Source organism: Somniosus microcephalus, chromosome 9 (genome assembly GCF_052327205.1).
Source record: "Somniosus microcephalus isolate GS21.2 chromosome 9, FLI_Smic_1.0, whole genome shotgun sequence".
Taxonomy (NCBI): domain Eukaryota; kingdom Metazoa; phylum Chordata; class Chondrichthyes; order Squaliformes; family Somniosidae; genus Somniosus; species Somniosus microcephalus.
The window spans coordinates 203,794,428-203,815,445 of record NC_140995.1 but is presented as its reverse complement, the minus strand read 5'-3'; the positions used below and the strand labels follow the sequence as shown (position 1 = coordinate 203,815,445).

Sequence of the window (21,018 nt, the reverse complement as noted above, 5' to 3'; positions counted from 1 at the left end):
GAGCCTGTGAATGATGAGCAAGCTACAGTATGGACTCCTGCAGTATAAATTTGGAGCAGAGTTTGGTGGGAAGGAGAAAAGCAGTCTGAGAATAATGACTATAATAAATGTAGAATACAATTATTTTGCAACCCACTTCGAGTGCCTTCAGGACATCCCTAAGCACTTCACTGCAAACTAATTAACTTTGAAGTGTTGTTACTGTTATTTTGTAGCAACAGTTAATTTGTGCACAGCAAGGTCCCATAAACCAACAGCAACATAGAACATAAGAATTAGGAGCAGGAACAGGCCATACACCCCCTCGAGCCTGCTCCACCATTCAATATGATCATGGCTGATCTTCGACCTTAACTCCACTTCCCCACCTGATCTCCATATCCCTTGATTCCCCTAGAGTCCAAAAATCTATTTATCTCAGCCTTGAATATGCACAATGACAGCATCCTTAGCTTTTTGGGGTAGAGAATTCCAAAGATTCACAACCCTCAGTTAAGAAATTTGTTAGATCTGTTAATTTCAGTGGACCACACTAATCTGAGGTCAACGCACTAAAATAAAAGATTTTGAGTCCGGTGGTAGGTTTTAAATAGTCGATTTATTGCAGCACTGACTTACACTGTTTGACTTCCATTGTTGTACTAACAAGCATGTTCAAAATGGCTGGTTCTTATACAGCATCAGATCACAGCAAATGTACCCACCCCCTTTATTACCATTGGCTCAGCAGCATGCATGCAGAGCTATGGTTGGTTCAGCTAAATCTGCCGACCTGACATTATCACACTGATTGGATCTCTGGTACAGCACTCATTCCTTTGTTCTAAAGTTAAGCTAAATCAGCCGATGTGACGTTACCACACTGTGATTGGATCCGATACATCACACCATCCCTTTGTTCTCTCCAGCAAGCAGTCTTACACGTGGTCTTGTTCTCAGTTTAAGCATAATCAGCACTTTCAGTCATTAGTTTAATCATATTAAAATCTATGTTATTAAAATATATATATATATATATATATATTCCCTAACAAAATTCCTCATCTGTCTTAAATGGCTGACCTCTTATCCTGAAACGGTGCCCCCGAGTTCGAGACTCTCCAGCCAGGGGAAGCAACCTCTCAGCATCTACCCTGTCAATCCCCCTCAGAATCTTATATGTTTCAATGAGATCACCTCTCATTCTTCTAAACTCCAGAGAGTTAAGGCCCAATCTATTCAATCTCTCATCAGACAACCCTCAGCCCAGGGATCAATCTAGTGAATCTTAGTTGCACCGCCTCCAAGGCAAGTATGTCCTTCCTCAGATAAGGAGACCAAAACTGTGCACTGTACTCCAGGTGTGGTCTCACGAAAGCCCTGTACAATTGTAGCAAGACTTCCTTACTCTTGTACTCCAACCCTCTTGCAATAAAGGCCAACATGCCATTTGCCTTCCTGATTGCTTGCTGTACCTGCATGCCAACTTTGTTTCCTGTACGAGGACACCCAAATCTCTCTGAATACCAACATTTAATAGCTTCTCACCATTTAAAAAATATTCAGTTTTTCTATTCTTCCTACCAAAGTGAATAACCTCTCTTAACTGACCAGTTAATCTAGTTTGGTGTTGATTGAGGGATGAATGCTGGTCAACACTCTTTCTTCAAATAATGTCATGGATCTTTTACATCCACCTGAACAAGCAGATGGCGCCTCAGTTTAACATCACATCCAAAAGACAGCACCTCTAACAACACAACACCCCTTCAGTATTCTACGAAGCGTCAGCCTAGATTATCCGCTCAAGTTGCAGAGTGGAAACTGAATCCAGGGTCTTCTGATACAAGAGCACTACCATTGAGGCAAGTTGGGCTAAATGTTCCACCCACTTACTATGAGGGGGCAGGGAATCTAGGCCAAATTTGTCTTCCTTTCCCCTCACTAAGTTAACTATTTAAATAAACCGACAGTAAACAGACATCCATAAATATGCAAAAGCAAAATACTGTGGATGCTGGAAATCTGAAATAAAAACAGAAAATTCTGGAAATACTCAGGTCAGGCAGCATCTGTGGAGAGAAACAGAGTTAATGTTTTAGGTCGATTACCCTTCGTCAGAACTGGAAAAAGCTGGAGATGGAACAGGTTTTTAAGCAAGTGCAGGGGCAGGGAAAGGGGAGGAAAGAACAAAAGGGAAGGTCTGTGATGGGATGGAAGGCAGGAGAGATTAAGAGGCAAAAGGGATGATGATGCAAGGCAAAAGGAGATGGTAATGGGAAAAGTTAAGCAACAAAAGATGGCTCTAGATGAAGTGTAAATGGCGATGGCAGAATGATCAACAGCTGCCATGTGAGAAAAAAAATTGAAAAAATTAGCAGCATTTTGTTATTTCAGATTTCCAGCATCTGTAGCATTTTGCTTTTGTATTAGTGTTTAATTCACTGCCACTTCTCTTCTAAGAATGCCCACCTTGAAGAAGTTCTGCTCTTCTCTCAGACGGGATTTCCGTATCTTTTACCTTGTTCATCTTCATTGCTTTCTGTTTCCCTTCTCATGTTTTATCAGGTATCTACCAAAACTCGCTTTCACAGCCACATATCTTTCCTCAGCAACTGTCTCCAACTCCGACTTGCTCCACGTGGATTCCAACTGAAATTCCACCCTTCGTGTTTTGGATACACCCAGGACTAGATATCTCCAAGATATTCAGCATTCCTTGAACCACTGCTCTCGACGTATCCCGAGATAAATGCCATGTGCCGCCACATGAACACTCTCGACCTCTCTCTTCAGCAGCACTGATACACTATCTCAAAGCTGTCCTGTCCCCAGTTCCATTTCATCCTTCGCCTCATCCAGTGCTTTAACAAAAACCTTTTTTCTGTCCCTTTTTTTCCCCCCTCTCAGGGCAGCTGCCTTTCATTCTGCCATCACCATTTACACTTCATCCAGAACCATCTTTTGTTGCTTAACTTGTCCCATTACCATCTCCTTTTGCTTTGCACCATCATCCCTTTTGTCTCTTAATCTCTCCTACCTTCCATCCTAGCAGACCTTCCCTTTTGTTCTTTACTCCCCTACCCCCTTTCCCTGTACCTACAAACTTGCTCAAAAACCTGTTCCAGCTCCAGCTTTTTCCAGTTCTGACGAAGGGTCGACCTGAAATGTTAACTCTGTTTCTGCATCTGTAAATATGGCTTGAAGACTTAAATAATCGGTCATAAGGAGCATTCTATAGTCTTGTTCTTTGCATTCAATCTGTATTAGTAGTAAATTTAACAGCATCATAGCCTAAGCACTTTTTTAAAAAAACGCTAGAGAATAGGTCACCTACTAAATCTTTTGCAATTGTGCATGGTAACAAAATGAAGAGTAGATGGACAGACAGGGGAGGAAAGGCAAGACACGACACAGCAGGTCCTCAAGAGCTTTTATTAGTTTGTATACGCAAGTAATACATATACAAAACATTCAAGAAAGCCAACAACCTAACTCCAACAAGACTATTGCTACAGATATGATTTACAATATGCCACTTGGTACAACCTAACAGATTAAAAACTTCTGAATGTAAAAAATACAATGTGAAATTTCAAATACATTACTCCCATGAGAGTATCTGCAGTATTTCAAGTCAGTTTCAAAGCAATGAGAATCACGTCAAAAAACACAATAAAAATGTACAGGTTCCTAAGGGTACTCTGTAGTAATCTATTAATTAAATTTATCACAAATCGAATTTATAGACATTGCCTTCTGAACCGCAGTGGTCACTGGTCCCATGTAATGTCATTTTGCCTCAGGGTCAGCTGCAGTTTCTGTGCATTCCTAAGCAGCTGAAGGCTTTCTTTTCCTTTCTGCCCAAGAGTAGAAGTTGTTTTGAGTGAAAAATCTGTTCCCTTGAGGGAAACTGGCACTTCCTTCATTTCATCTAAAGCTTTTGCTTGCTTCTTTGTGTTGGCCATCTGCCATCTCATTTTTTTTGCTTTCAGCTTCAATTTCTCAACCTAAAAAAAAAATCATTGCCAAAGAAATTAAGAGCCGTTATTTTAGATTAAAAATATATATAGATAATTAAGTGATATTCCAAACTTGAAAACCTAATTAGTTAAATAAAATACAATAGAGATGGCAGGGCAGGTGATGTGTTGGAGCTGTAGCATGTGGGAGTTGGTGGACCCCAGTGTGATCCACAGCGACCACATCTGCAGTAAGTATCTGCAGCTGGAGGAACTTTGGCTCAGAGTTGATGAGCTGGAGTCCGAGCTTCGGACACTGCGATGCATCAGGGAGGGGAAGAGTTACCTGAACACTTTGATCCAGGAGGCAGTCACACCCCTTAGGATAAATACTTCAGGTTTGGTCTGTGCTCCAGGACAGGAGGGTGTGACTACGAGTGAGGCAGGTACGGGGATCCCGAAGGTAGCATTGGAGGAGCCTCAGCCCTTGCACTTGTCCAACAGGTACGAGGTCCTTTCAGCCTATGTGGAAGAGAGCAGGGACTGCAGGGAGGATGAGCAAACTGACCACAGTACCGTGGTACAGGGGGCCATTCAAGTTGGGGGAGCAAAAAGAAATGTAGTAGTGGTAGGGGACAGTATAGTTAGGGGGATAGATACTGTTCTCTGCAGCCAAGAGCATGAGTCCCGACGGCTGTGTTGCAGGGTTAAGGACATCTCCTCGGGGCTGGAGAGGAACTTGAAGTGGGAGGGGGAGGATCCATTTGTCATGGTCCATGTAGGAACCAATGACATAGGTAGGACTAAAAAAGAGGTTCTGCTGAGTGAGTTTGAGGAGCTAGGATCCAAATTAAAAAGCAGAACCACAAAGGTAATAATCTCTGGATTACTACCTGAGCCACGAGCAAATTGGCATAAGGTCAATAAGATCAGAGAGTTGAATGCGTGGCTCAAAGATTGGTGTGGGAGAAATGGGTTTCGATTCATGGGGCACAGGCACCAGTACTGGGGAAAGAGGGAGCTGTTCCGTTGGGATGGGCTTCACTTGAACCATGCTGAGACCAGTGTCCTGGCGAATTGAATAACTAGGGCGGTAGATAGGGCTTTAAACTAAATAGTGGGGGAGAGGGTTCAGGTGAAGGGGAACTTAGAAAGTCAGAGAAAAGAGAAGGCAATAGTGCAGGGTAGCGATAGGGGCAATGAGAACCAGAGTGTGACAGGAAGAGACAGAACGTGCAAACTTAGGAGTGCACCAGCAAATAGAGTCAGAGTAGGGAAAAATGGTACAAAGACAAAATTAAAGGTTCTTTATCTGAACTGAATGCACACAGCATTCGTAACAAGATAGATGAGTTAACAGCACAAATAGAAATAAATGGGTATGATCTGATTGCCATTACAGAGACGTGGTTGCAAGGTGACCAAGGCTGGGAACTGAAAATTCAGGGGTATGACATTTCAGAAGGATAGGCAGAAAGGAAAAGGAGGTGGGGTAGCTGTTAATAAAGGATGAGATCTGTGCGAGGGCACACAATGTACTCTGGGTGGGGGACTTCAATGTCCATCACCAAGAATGGCTCGGGAGCACAACTACTGACTGAGCTGGCTGAGCCCTTAAGGACATAACTGCCAGTCTGGGCCTGCGACAGGTGGTGAGAGAACCAACACGAGGGAAATACCTACTTAACCTTGTCCTCACCAATCTACCTGCCGCAGATGCATCTGTCCATGACAGTATTGGTCAGATGAATACATGGCTAGAGGAATGGTGCCAGGGGGAGGGATTCAAGTTCCTGCGACATTGGAACCAGTTCTGGGGGAGGTGGGACCAGTTCAAACCGGACGGTCTGCACCTGGGCAGGGCTGGAACCGATATCCTAGGGGGTTTGCTTGCTAGTGCTGTGGGGGAGGGTTTAAACTAAAATGGAAGGGGGTTGGGAACCTGAGCAGGGAGACAGAGGAAAGGGAAACAAGGATAAAAGCAAAAGATAGGAAGGAGAAAAACAAAAAAGTGGCAGTCAGAGAAATCAAGGGTTTAAATCAAATGTGGCCACAGTAAATAATAATTCTAATAGGTCTAAGAGTGTTACAAAAACCAAGCCTGAAGGCTTTGTGTCTTAATGCGAGGAGCATTTGTAACAAGGTGGATGAATTGGCTGCGCAAATAGAGGTAAACGAATATGATTTGGTTGGGATTACGGAAACGTGGCTCAAGGATGGCCAAGACTGGGAACTCAACATCCAGGGGTATTTGATATTCAGGAAAGATAGGCAAAAAGGAAAGGGAGGTGGGGTAGCATTACTGGTTAAAGAAGGGATTAACACAATGGTAATGAAGGATATTAGCTCTGATGATGTGGAATCTGTATGGGTAGAATTGAGAAATACTAAGGGGAAAAAAACATTAGTGGGAGTGGTATATAGACCTCCAAACAGTAAGGCGGAGGTTGGGGATGGCATTAAAAAGGGAAATTAAAGAAGCTTGCAATAAGGGCACAGCAGTCATCATGGGTGACTTTAATCTACATATAGATTGGGCTAACCAAATTAGTAACAATACTGTGGAGGAGGAATTCCTGGAGTGTTTACGGGATGGTTTCCTGGACCAATATGTCGAGGAACCAACCAGAGATCAGGCCATCTTAGACTGGGTATTATGTAACGAGAAAGGATTAATTAGCAATCTTGTTGTACGAGGCCCCTTGGGTCGGAGCGATCATAATATGATCGAATTCTTCATTAAGATGGAGAATGAAGTAGTTGACTCAGAAACTAGGGTCCTCAATTTAAATAAAGGAAACTACGATGGTCTGAGGAGCGAGTTGGGTAGGATTGATTGGGGAATGGCACTCAAAGGGTTGACGGTGGATAGGCAATGGCAAACTTTCAAAGACCGAATGGATGAACTACAGAAGTTGTTCATCCCAGTTTGGCATAAAAATAAAACAAAAAAGGTGACTCAACCGTGGCTAACAGGGGAAATTAGGGATAGCATAAGATCCAAGGAGAGGACATACAAATTGGCCAGAAAAAGCAATAATCCTGAGGATTGGGAGCAGTTCAGGATTCAACAAAGGAGGACAAAGGGGTTAATTAAGAAAGGGACAATAGATTATGAAAACTGACTGTAAAAGCTTTTATAGATATGTGAAGAGAAAAAGATTGGTGAAGTCAAGTGTAGGTCCCTTGCAGTCAGAATCGGGGGAATTTATAATGGGGAACAAAGAAATGGCAGACCAACTAAATACATATTTTGGTTCTGTCTTCACAAAGGAGGACACAAATAACCTCCCAGAAATACCGGGGAACATAGGGTCTGATGAAAGGGTGGAACTGAAAGAAATCAGTATTTGTAGGGAAATGGGGTTAGGAAAATTGATGGGACTGAAGGCCGATAAATCCCCAGGGCCTGATAATCTACATCCCAGGGTACTTAAGGAAGTGGCCCTAGAAATAGTAGATGCATTGCTGGTCAGCTTCCAGAACTCGATAGACTCTGGAACAGTACCCATGGATTGGAGGGTAGCTAATGTTACCCCACTATTCAAAAAAGGTGGCAGAGAAAAAGCGGGTAATTATAGACCGGTAAGCCTGACATCGGTAGTGGGGAAAATGCTAGAGTCCATTATAAAAGATGCAATAGCAGAGCACTTGGAAAACTGACAGGATCAGACAAAGTCAACATGGATTTACAAAAGGTAAATCATGCTTGACTAATCTACTGGAATTTTTTGAGGATGTAACTGGTAAAATAGATAAGGGAGAACCAGTGGATGTGGTGTATTTGGACTTTCAGAAGGCTTTCGATAAGGTCCCACATAAGAGATTAGCGTGCAAAATTAGGCACATGGGATTGGGGGCAAGGTATTGACTTGGATAGAGAACTGGTTGGCGGACAGAAAGCAAAAAGAGTTGGAATAAACGGGTCGTTTTCGAGTGGCAGGCAGTGACTAGTGGGGTACCGCAAGGATCGGTCCTAGGACTCCAGCTGTTCACAATATATATTAATGATCTGGATGAGGGAATTGGATGTAATATCTCCAAATTTGCAGATGACACAAAGCTGGGTGGGAGGGTATGCTGTGAGGAGGATGTCATGAAACTCCAGTACGATTTGGACAGGTTAGGTGATTGGGCAGAAACATGGCAAATGCACTATAATGTGGATAAATGTGAGGTTATCCACTTTGGTGGCAAAAACAGGAAGGCAGATTATTATTTGAATGGCAATAGATTGGGAGAAGGGGAAGTGCAGAGAGACCTGGGTGTTCTTGTGCACCAGTCGCTGAAGGTAAGCATGCAGGTGCAGCAGGCGGTTAAGGCAGCAAATGGTATGTTGGCCTTCGTAGCAAGAGGGTTCGAGTACAGGAACAAGGAGGTCTTGCTACAGTTATACAGGGCCTTGGTGAGACCGCACCTTGAGTATTGTGTGCAGTTTTGGTCGCCTTATCTGAGGAAGGACATTCTTGCCATGGAAGGAGTGCAGCGAAGATTCACCAGGCTGATACCTGGGATGGCAGGAATGACGTATGAGGAGAGATTGCATCAATTGGGCTTATACTCACTGGAGTTTAGAAGATTGAGAGGGGGTCTCATCGAAACCTATAAAATTCTGTCAGGCCTGGACAGACTAGATACTGGAAGGATGTTCCCAGTGGTCAGGGAGTCCAGAACCAGGGGTCATAGTCTAAGGACATTTAGGACTGAAATGAGGAGACATTTCTTCACCCAGAGAGTGGTGAACCTGTGGAATTCTCTGCCACAGAGGGCGGTGGAGGCCAGTTGATTAAATATATTCAAGAAAGAGTTGGATATATTTCTTAAGGCTAAAGGGATCAAGGGATATGGGGAGAAGGCAGGGACAGGGTACTGAATTTGAATGATCAGCCATGATCTCATTGAATGGCAGAGCAGGCTCGAAGGGCCTACTCCTGCTCCTATCTTCTATGTGCAGTGGTGAGAAATGATATTGGCTCGGAAGATCAAGATGTAGAATCAGTTTGGGTGGAGATAAGAAATAGTGCGGGAAAGAAGTCACTGGTGGGAGTAGTATATAGACCCCCCTAACGGTAGCTACACTGTAAGACAGAGTATAAATCAAGAAATAATGGGGGCTTTTAAGAAAGGTACTGCAATAATCATGGACGATTTTAATCTTCATATAGATTGGACAAATCAAATTGGCAAGGGTAGCCTTGAGGACGAGTTCATAGAATGTATTCGGGATGGTTTCTTAGAACAATACGTTGTGGAACCAACCAGCGAGCAGGCTATTTTAGATCTGGTAATGTGTAATGAGACAGGATTAATTAATGATCTCATTGTAAAAGATCTTCTAGGTAAGAGTAATCATAGCATGATTGAATTTCAAATTTAGTTTGAGGGTGAGAAACTTGTGTCTGAAACTAGTGTCCTAAACTTAAATAAAGGCAATTAATTATAAAAGGTAAGACGACAGAGTTGGCTAAAGTTGCCTGGGAAAATAGATTAAAGGGTAAGACGGTAGATAAGCAATAGCAGACATTTAAGGAGATATTTCATAACTCTCAGCAAAGGTTTATTCCAGTGAGAAAGTAAGACTCTACGAGAAGGACGAACCATCTGTGGCTAAGTAAGGAAGTTAAGGATGGTATCAAATTGAAGGAAAAGGCATACAATGTTGCAAAGAATAGTGGTAGGCCAGAGGATTGGGAAATTTTTAGAAACCAGCAAAAAGGATAACTAAAAAATGAGGGAGAAGATAATTAGCAAAAATTATAAACAGACTAAGAGCTTCTACAGGTATATAAAAAGGAAGAGAGTAGCTAAAGCAAACATTGGTCCCTTAGAAGATGAGACTGGGGAATTAATAATGGGAAACAAGGAAATGGCAGAAACTTTGAACAAATATTTTGTATCGGCCTTCATGGTAGAGGACACCAAAAGCATCCCAATAATAAATGATAATCAAGGGGCTATAGGGAGGGAGGAACTTAAACAAATCACTATCACTAGAGAAAAAGTACTAGGCAAACTAGTGGGACTAAAGGCTGACAAGTCCCCTGGACCTGATGGCCTGCATCCAAGGGTTTTAAAAGAAGTGGCGACAGAGATAGTGGATGCGTTGGTTGTAATCTACCAAAATTCCCTAGATTCTGGAGAGGTCCCAGCGGATTGGAAAACTGCAAATGTAACTCCCTTATTCAAGAAAGGAGGGAGACAGAAAGCAGGAAACTATATACCAGTTAGCCCAACATCTGTCATTGGGAAAATGCTGGAATCCATTATTAAGAAAGTAATAGCAGGACATTTAGAAAACCATAATAAAACCACATTGACTCTGCTTGATTGTATGAAAGGGAAATCGTGTTTGACAAAATTACTAGAGTTCTTTGAGGATGTAACAAGCAGGGTGGATAAAGGGGAACCAGTAGATGTAGTTTATTTGGATTTACAGAAGGCATTCGATAAGGTGCCGCATAAAAGGTTACTGCACAAGATAAGAGCTCACGGTGTTGGGGGTAATATATTAGATTGGGCAGAGGATTGGCTAACTAACAGAAAACAGAGTCGGAATAAATGGGTCATTTTCAGGTTGGCAAACTATAACTAGTGGGGTTCCACACGGATCAGTGCTGGGGCCCCAACTATTTACAATATATATTAATGACTTGGGATGAAGGGACCGAGTGTACTGCATTAGAGGCAGTTCAGAGAAGGTTCACTAAGTTGCCAAATTTGCTGATAGGTGGGAAAGCAAGTTGTGAGGAGGACACAGAGTCTACAAAGGAATATACATAGGTTAAGTGAGTGGGCAAAAATTTGGCAGATGGAGTATAATGTGGGAAAATGTGAGGTTATCCACTTTGGTAGGAAGAATAAAAAAGCAAAATATTATTTAAATGGAGAGAGACTACAGAATGCTGTAGTTCAGAGGGATCTGGGTGTCCTCGTACATGAAACAAAGTTAGCATGCAGGTACAGCAAGTAATTGGAAGGCAAATGGAATAGTGGCCTTTATTGCAAGGGGGATGGAGTATAAAAGTAGGGAAGTCTTGCTACAACTATACAGGGCATTGATGAGACCACACCTTGAGTACTGCATACAGTTTTGGTCTCCTTATTTAAGGAGGGATATACTTGCATTGGAGACAGTTCAGAGAAGGTTCACTAAGTTGATTCCTGAGTTGAAGGGGTTGTCTTATGAGGAAAAGTTGAGCCTATACTCATTGGAGTTTAGAAGAATGAGGAGATCTTATTGAAACATATAAGATTCTGAGGGGGCTTGACAGGGTAGATGCAGGAAGGATGTTTCCCCTCGTGGGGGAATCTGGAACTAGGGAGCATAGTTTCAGAATAAGGGGTCGCCCATTTAAAATGGAGATGAGGAGGAATTTCTTCTCAGAAGGTCGTGAATCTTTGGAATTCTCTACCCCAGAGAGCTGTGGAGGCTCAGTCATTGAATATATTCAAGGCAGAGAAAGACAGAGTTTTGAAAAACAGGGGAATCAAGGGTTATGGGTAGCGGGCAGGAAAGTGGAGTTGAGGCCAAGATCAGATCAGCCATGATCTTATTGAATGGCGGAGCAGACTCAAGGGGCCAAATGACCTACTCCTGCTCCTATTTCTTATGTTCTTATGTAAATTGCACTTCATTTTTTTCTTTCAACGACACAAAGCTGGGTGGGCGTGTGTGCTGTGAGGAGGGTGCAGAGAAACTCCAGTATGATTTGGACAGGTTGGGTGATTGGGCAGAAGCATGGCAGATGCAATATAACGTGGATAAATGCGAGGTTATCCACTTTGGTGTCAAAAACGGGAAGGCAGATTATCTGAATGGCAATAGATTGGGAGAAGGGGAAGTGCAACGAGACCTGGGTGTCCTTGTGCACCAGTCGCTGAAGGTAAGCATGCAGGTGCAGCAGGCGGTTAAGGCGGCAAATGGTATGTTGGCCTTCGCAGCGAGAGGGTTTGAGTACAGGAACAAGGATGTCTTGCTGCAGTTGTATAGGGCAGAGACCACACCTTGAGGATTGTGTGCAGTTTTGGTCACCTTATCGAGGAAGGATGTTCTTGCCATGGAGAGAGTGCAGTGAAGATTCTCCAGGCTGATGCCTGGGATGGCAGGAATGACGTATGAGGAGAGATTGGGTCGATTGGGCTTATACTCACTGGAGTTTAGAAGAATGAGAGGGGATCTCATTGAAACTTATAAAATTCTAAAAAGGACTAGACAGACTAGATGCAGGAAGGATGTTCCCGATGGTCAGGGAGTCCAGAACCAGGGGTCACAGTCTAAGGATAAGGGGTAAGCCATTTAGGACAGAGATGAGGAGGAATTTCTTCACCCAGAGTGGTGAACCTGTGGAATTCTCTACCACAGAAGGCAGTTGAGGCCAATTGATTAAATATATTCAAGAAGGAGTTGGATATATTTCTTAAGACTAAAGCGATCAAGGGATATGGAGAGAAGGCAGGGACAGGGTACTGATCAGCCATGATCTCATTGAATGGCGGAGCAGGCTCGAGGAGCCGAATGGCCTACTCCTGCTCCTATCTTCTGTTTCTATAGGCATTTTATTCAGAAGACATTTACTACCAAAGTGTCGAAGTCTGATATTTCAGTGCAGTACTGAGGGAGTGCTGCATGGTTAGATATGCTGTCTTTCGGTTGAGATGGCCCCAACTGCCTGCAGAGATGGGCATAAAAGATCCCGTAGCACAATTTGAATGTTGTGCTGGCCAACATTTATTTCTCAACTAATACCACATATGTTCATTTATCTCAGCTATTTCTGGGACCTTGCTGCATGCAAATAGGCTGCTGTATTTGCCTACAAAACAGTGACTATGCTCTTCAATGGCTGTGAAGCACTTTGAGATGTCATGAGAATGCAAAAGGTGCAATATGAATGCATTCTTTATTTTCTTACACCATTTACTAGGGATTTTTCTCTATCCTCCCTTCCAGAAGCAAGAACGAAGCCAGGCTCCGATGTAAATTACAGTGTTAACCGCTGACTAATTTCTGGCCTCTGCAACAAACTGGATAGATATAAAATATTTTAATATTGACCTCCTTGCCACAGGAGCGGTGTATAAACAGAAACTACTTCATAGTGGCATTTTATTTTTGATGTTTTGAAAGAACCACTGCTCTTCATTTGCCCTCTAGGTGTCACACTATCACCCTGGTTACAATGGATTACTCAAAGCTACTTCTAATAAAGCCGGTTTTATTTTTCTTGAAAGTAAAAGCACCTTGGGACATTTTACTACATTAAAAGGTGTTATATAAATGAAAGTTGTTGTTGTTAAAGTTCCATGATAAACAAAAATTTTATTGGTATTTTCATAAGTTAATCCTGTCCCAGCCAAAATAATTCACATAAAAAAACTACATGGAACCAAAGTATGATACTTTTTAAAATAGTAAATACTAAATGTTCTTCTGTTGTCAGCAGCATTAGGCTAAATATCAGTAGAGGATGATACTTGCAAAGTAACCGAACTAATGGCACAGTTCGAGTAGACTAGTCAGAAGTGGTAATCTCTGGTCCAACAATTATTGGATTCTGTATCGTCAGCTTCAGAAAACAACTACAGATATTCCTTAATATATCTTGAGATTTTTACCATTTTGAAAGGATAGAGACAAACTTTTTCCACTGTTGGGAGCGTCTAGGACAAGGGGACATAACCTTAAAATCAGAGCCAGGCTATTCAGGAGAGAAGTTGGGAAACAATTCTTCAAACCCTCTCCCACAAAAAGCAATAGCTGCTAGCTCAATTAATAACTTTAAGTCTGAGATTGATAGATTTTTGTTAGCCAAGGGTATAAAGGGATATGGAGCCAAGCCAAGCAGGTTGAATTTTTTAATTGGTGTTGTGGTGGGTCTTTTTTTTATTTTTTTTAGTTTTTCATAGTTGTTTAGCAAATAGAAAGGTTTTTCCATTGGTTAATTGTTAATCAATGGGACATTTGAACCAAATCAGCATGTTTTGCTGTTAAAAAAAAAATAGAACATTTCAGCCCATCAGAATGTTCTGCCTTATGGACATCAAACCAATTCGCTCAGATGTTTGAGGAATGAAGGGCAACTTCCCCCACTTTATAGATGTATATGAGATGCAAAATTTCTGAATATATATTAGAGTCATGCGTGTTTACGAATTCCCTGTTCAGATTAAATTTCTGTAATATTACACATCGCACATTAATTAAAATGGACCATCATCGCTGTTCAGACACCAGCTGCTGCTGGAAGAGGGAAGGGGAGAGAATTAAAAAACAGCTCCAGACGTCACTCTTTGTATAATAGCTAAATAGTATAAATTAAATATAATGGCTAAATTGGCATGATTTCAACATAGTAATCTCATTGAGGGTTTCAGATCGCAACCTAAAGCTCAAGTAGTTGTAATGTAACAGGCATCTGAACCTCTCAATGAGATTATTGTCTGCAAGTCACTCAAGAATATGGGGAATTTAAAAAAAATCATACACTTACATTGTCCTGGTGTTTTTTGAGTTTAGAAATCTGATCCCCTTTCTTCTCCATCCGCTTTACTAGACAGTCTAGTTCACGTTCTAAATCTTCACGGACATCAGTATTTTTTGTACCTTGTATTTGTTTCAGCAGGTCTTGATGCTCACTGGGAATACAGAATTCGGAAACATTTTACATAACTGAAGTTAATAGCAAAAACAATTCTCCACTACCATTGGGTCTACTTCACTCTTGTTCATCACCAACACAACACCGATCCTAATCTCCTTCCCCTTTCCAAGCTATCAAAAATCTTTTCTCCTCACTTGCCCCAGTTAAAAAAGAACAAAAATTATGAAAACTTGCACTTATATAGTGCCATTAACGTAGTGAAACTTCCCAAGGCGCTTCACAGGAGCATTATCAAACAAAATTTGACACTCAGCCACATAAGGAAATATTAGGACAGGTGACCAAAAGCTTGGTCAAAGAGGGAGGTTTTAAGGAGGAGAGAGTGTCAAAGAGGTTTAAGGAGGGAATTCCAGATCTTAGGGCTGAGACAGCAGAAGGCACGGCTGCCAATGGTGGAGCGATGAAAATCAAGAGGCCAGAATTGGAGGAGTGCAGAGATCTGAGGGTCATAGGGCTGGAGAAGGTTACAACAACTTGTATTTAGATAGCACCTTTAATGTAGTAAAACATCCCAAGGTGCTGCACAGGAGTATTTTAAGACAAAAAATTTGACACCGATCCACATAGGGATAAATTAGGGCAGGTGATCAAAAGCTTGGTCAAAGAGGTAGGTTTTAAGGAGCGTCTTAAAGGAGGAAAGAAAGGCAGGGAAGCGGACAGGTTTAGGCAGGGAATTCCAGAGCTTAGGGCCTAGGCAACAGAAGGCACGGTCACCAAAGGTTGAGCGATTATAATCAGGGATCCTCAAGAGGGCAGAATTAGAGGAGCGCAGATATCTTGGGGGGTTGTGGGGCTGAAGGAGATTACAGAGATAGGAAGGGGCGAGGCCATAGAGGGATTTGAAAACAAGGATGAGAATTTTGAAATCGAGGTGTTGCTTAACCAGGAGCCAATGCAGGTCAGCGAACACGGGTGATGGGTGAACAGGACTTGGTGCGAGTTAGGACACGGGCAGCCGAGTTTTGGACGACCTCAAGTTTACATAGGGCGGAATGTGGGAGGCCAGCCAGGAGTGCGTTGGAATAGTCAAGTCTAGAGGTAACAAAGGCATGGACGAGGGTTTCAGCAGCGGATGAGCTGAGCCAAGGGCGGAGACAGGCGATGTTCCGGAGGTGGAAGTAGGCAGTCTTTGTTATGCTGCGGATGTGTGGTCGGAAGCTCATTTCAGGGTCAAATATGACACCAAGGTGGCGAACAGTGTGGTTTAGCCTCAGACAGATGTTAGGGAGAGGGATGGAGTCAGTGGCTAGGGAACGGAGTTTGTGGCAAGGATCGAAAACAATGGCTTCGGTTTTCCCAATATTTAATTGGAGAACATTTTTGCTCATCCAGAACTGTATGTCGGACAAGCAGTCTGACAATTTGGACACTGGAGGGGTCTAGAGAAAATGTAGTGAGGTAGAGTTGGGTGTTGTCAGCATACATGTGGAAACTGACGTTGTGTTTTCGGATGATGTCGCCAAGGGGCAACATGTAGATGAGAAATAGGAGGGGGCCAAGGATAGATCCTTGGGGGACACCAGAGGTACCAATGCATGAGTGGGAAGAGAAGCTATTGCAGGCAATTCTCTGGCTACGATTAGATAGATAAGAATGGAACCAGACGAGTGCAGTCCCACCCGGCTGGACGACGGTGGAGAGGCGTTGGAAAAGGATGGAGTGGTCAACCATGTCCAGACAAGTCAAGAAGGACGAGGTGGGATAGTTTACCTTTGTCACAGTCACAAAGGATGTCATTTGTGACTTTGATGAGCCGTTTTGGTACTGTGGCAAGGGCGGAAACCCGATTGGAGGGATTCAAACATGGAATTGTGAGAAAGATGGGCACGGATTTGGGAGGCAACAACACTTTCAAGGGCTTGAGAGGAAAGGAAGGCTGGAGATGAGGCGATAGTTTGTAAGGACGGAGGGATCAAGGTTTTTGAAGAGAGGTGATGACGGCAGATTTGAGGGAGAGGGGGACAGTACCTGAGGAGAGAGAACCGTTAACAATATCAGCTAACATGGGAGCCAGAAAAGGAAGTTGGGTGGTCAGCAGTTTGGTGGGAATAGGGTCGAGGGAGCAGGAGGTGGGTCTCGGACAAGATGAGTGCAGAGAGGTCATGAGGGACGATCGGAGAGAAACTGGAGAAAGATGCGAGTTCAGGGCTAGGGCAGGGGGGATCTTTAGAGGAAGTTTGGCCCAGTGGGCTAGGGGAAGGAAGGGAAGTGGCAGAGGCAGCTGAACGGATGGTCTCAATCTTAGAGACAAAGAAGTCCACGAGCTCCTCATATTTGTTATCGGAGGAGAGGGTGGAGGAGGCAGGGCGATGGGTTTAAGAAGACGGTTAGCAGTAGAGAATAGGAGCCGGGAGTTATCTTTGCATTCCAGAAGGATTCTGGAATAGTGAGCAATTTTGGCAGACGAGAGCAGGGCCAGATAGTGCTTTATGTGGTCCAGCCAGATCTGGATATGAGATAGGAAGGGGCGAGACCATGGAGGGATTTGAAACAGATGAGAATTTTTTTAATTTATTTTTTATATAAAATCAAGGCATTGCCGGTCCGAGAGCCAATGTAGGTCAATGAGCACAGGGGTGATGGGTGAATGCGACTCGGTGTGGGTTAGGATACAGGCAGCAGAGTTTTGGATGATCTCAAGTTTACGTAGGCTGCATGCTGGGAGGCTGGCCAGGAGTGCATTGGAATAGTCGAGTCTAGAGGTAACAAAGGCAGGAGTTTTAGCAGATGAGCTGAAGCATGGGCAGAGACAGGTGCTGTTGCGTGGTCGAAGTAGGCAGTCTTGTTAACAGAGAGGATATGGGTTTGGAAGCTCAGCTCAGGGTCAAATAGAACGCCAAAGTTGCAAACAGTCTGATTCAGCCTCTGGTCAGGGAGAGGGATGGAGTCAGTGGTTAGGAATAGAATTTGTGGCGGGGATTGAAGAGAATGGCTTTGGTCTTCCCAATATTTAACTGGAGGAAATTTATGCTCATCCAATACTGGATGTCGGACAAGCATTGTGCCAAATCAGAGTCAGTGGAGGGGTCGAGAGGGGTGGTGGTGAGGTAGGGCTGGGTGTCACCAGTGTACATGTGGAACCTGACATTGTTTTTTTCCAATGATGTTGCTGAGTGGCTGCATGTAGATGAGAAATAGGAGGTCTTAAATTTTTATGAAAGGTCTTAAATTGCTCAGTGAGCAGGTCTGCAGTTTACTTTTTGCTGGTGAGTAATAGAGAAGGTTCTGAAAAAGTAAGAGGTTAAAAATGACCAGAAGTAAATTCAGACATTCCCACCATCTAGGCTACATGAGAAAACCATGCATCAGCTTCACGCAACTAGTGGCACTCTTGCCTCCTGGTCAGAAGGTATGATGGCCCTATACCAGATGTTCAGAGTTCATAATTGTTGTAGTACTACAACAGTGCTGCACTGCTGGAGGTGCTGTACTTCAATAGGTCCAATCCACCTGTTCTGATGGTTCAGATAGACAGCAAATATCTCATGGCACTATTCAAAAAAAGTACAAGTCTTGTATATTCAACAAGTTCTTGAGTTCAAAATATCAAAATGCCAAGTATTTGTAAATTTATTTTTGTTGTTCTATTTTGTAACATTCCTTCTTCAACCAATACCAAAAAAAAAAGCAGGTTAACTAGTCACTTGTCTTATTGCTGTTTGTGGGATGTTCCTGATGCAGACAGCTGTTGCATTTGCCTACATAACAAGCACATCACTTGAAAGGCAACTCAATGTGTGCGTTGCACGTTCTGAAACAAATTAGCTGATAAGGTGCTACATAAATAAATGAAGTTAAGAATTCCTGGCCATGCATACTGTAAATTGGGCGAGCTGGCTTGCCAGGAGAGCAGGAAAGTATGGTCTTGGAATGCAAACAACATCTGGTGATGGGTAAGTTGGTATTAACTTGATTAGTATCTCAACCACAGCTGCTCTATAAACAGTTTGCATATCCAATGACACACAGCACACTTATGGGGGTAAATTCAACACTCCCAGCAGGAGTCTGCAGCTTCTATTTTTAAGCACGACATTTGGTACTGTGCAGTTGCAAATTAAACCTTACTCTGCAGGCTGTTAAATACTCAGTTTGAACTGCAGTAGTGAATCAAAGCTAAATCTCAAATCAGATAATATTACAGATAACATTACGTGTAACTACCAAGGATGGCTGAACCTAATAGAATGTCATGTTATTTTTCTAGGTTATGGCAACAACATAATCCTTTACAGAAGTGACCTTCCCATCTATTATTGCTTGCACACAGAAAATAAATTCACCTCATCCTTCAAGTGCACGTTCTTTACAATAGAATCACATAGAATATACAGCACAGAAACAGGCCATTCGGCCCAGCCAGTCTATGTTGGTGTTTATACTCCACCTACCTCATCTCAGCCTTTCAGCATATCTTTCTATTCCCTTTTCTCTCATGTGCTCGTGTGGTTTCCTTTTGAAAGCATCTAAGCTATTTGCCTCAACCACTTCCCGTGGTAGCAAGTTCTACATTTCTCCTTATTTCCCCATTTGATTTATTAGTAACTATCTTGTATTTATGGGCTCTAGTTTTGGATTCTGCTACAAGTGGAAACATTTTCTTCACATCTAGCCTGACCAACCCATTCATCATTTTAGAAACTTCTATCAGATCTCCTCTAAGTCTTCTCTTTTAAAGAAAAAAGCCCCAACCTGTTCAATCTTTCCTGATAGCTGCAATCTCAGTTCTGGTACCATCCTTGTAAATCTTTTTTTGCACTGTCTCCGGTGCTTCTATGTACTTTTTGTAGTATGGAGACCAGAACTGTGCACAGTACTGCAAGTGCGGCCTACCACAAGTTTAACATAACTTCACCACTTCTGAATTCTACACCCCTAGAAATAAATCCCAGTGCTTTGTTAGCATTTTTTTATTGTTCTGACCTGCAATGCTGCTTTTAATGATTTGTTCACCTGTACCTCTAGATCCCTTTGCTCTTCTACCCTATTCAGTTTCTTAATTTAAGGTGTAGGTGATGTTTCTACTTTTCCTACCAAAGTGCGTCACCTCACATTTATCTACGCTAAAGTTAATTTGCCACTTAACGGCACAGTCTGCTAATACTTCTTGTATTATGTTGCATTCTTCCTTGATGTTAGCTATACCCCATCCCATCCCACCCCAACCCCCCAGTTTGGTATCACCTACAAATTTTGATAGAGTTACTTGTTCCCAAGTCCAAATCATTAATGTAAATTATGAATAGCAGTGGTCCCAGCACTGATCCTTGTGGAACTCCACTGTCTACCTTCCTCAAATCTGAATAACTACCCTTTACCCCTACTCTCTGCTTTCTATTCTTTAGCCAATTTGCTGTCCATTCAGCTATTTGTCCCCTAACCTTTGTCATGAGCCTACCGCGTGATATCTTATCAAAGGCCTTTTGAAAATCCAAGTACATGACATCTACTGCATTACCCTTGTCTACTTTTTCTGTTACCTCTTCAAAGAATTCTATCAGGTTAGTTAAGCATGGCTTAGTCTTTTGGAATCCATGCTGCCTATTTATTATATTTTCTGTGTCTAGATGCTCGGCTATCACTTTTTAGTATAGATACCCTGCAGCAACTCGCCCAGGCTTCTTCAGCACCTCCGAAACCCACGACCTCTACCACCTAGAAGGACAAGGGCAGCAAACGCATGGGAACACCATCATTTCCAAGGTCCCCTACAAGTAACACAATGTCCTGACTTGGAAATACATCACCGTTCCTTCATCGTCGCTGGGTCAAAATCCTGGAACTCCCTGCCCAACAGCACTGTGGGAGCACCTTCACCTCACGGACTGCAACGGTTCAAGGCGGCGGCTCACCATCACCTTCTCAAGAGCAGTTAGGGATGGGCAATAAATGCTGGCCTTGCTAGCGACGCCCACATCCCATGAATTAATTTTTTTAAATCCTGTATTTTTCCGATCACTGATATTAAGCTGATTGGTCTATAGTTCCCAGGTTTTGTTCCATCTCCCTTTGGACCAATGTTCACTAAAATATGAAGCTTTCCTGCAGCTTTTTTATACCAATGGTTGAGGTAATTCTTATTTCCAATATATTTTGTTCTGATGCCATGTTGTAAGCATAGAGTATGCCAGGTTTGGATTTTTTCCTGGTTTAAGCTTCCAGACACAAGACCAATCCCAGCATGCTTTAATCCAATGACATGGCAATATCACAAAGTGATGAGTGAAAATCTTCCTTTTTTTTTAAAAAATAACTGGAATGTGTAATTGGATGCAAGCCACCTATCCTTGCTGGAGTCTTGAAATGTTTGTCAGCCATGAAATGGTTTCAAACAATGCAGGCAGTTTTACAACAATGTGGTTTTAGTACCTGGGCACCAGACCAACATCGTACTATAAACACCACATACTAAAGTC

At 42.7% G+C, this 21,018-nt stretch overlaps 1 protein-coding gene across 3 annotated transcripts in view; it reads right to left on the bottom strand.

Annotated features, from left to right (window-relative positions):
- Positions 1–3,400: 3,400 nt before the first annotated feature.
- Positions 3,401–21,018, bottom strand: part of cep57l1 (centrosomal protein 57, like 1) — a 60,263-nt gene continuing 42,645 nt past the window's right edge. For all 3 annotated transcript variants that reach the window (XM_085997781.1, XM_085997780.1, XM_085997782.1), the window contains 2 exons: positions 14,432–14,576; positions 3,401–3,989 (listed from right to left, as the gene is read on the bottom strand). In XM_085997781.1, the coding sequence (XP_085853907.1) occupies positions 3,753–3,989; positions 14,432–14,576 (382 nt within the window). In that variant the 3' untranslated portion in view covers positions 3,401–3,752. The remainder of the gene's footprint in view (positions 3,990–14,431; positions 14,577–21,018) is intronic.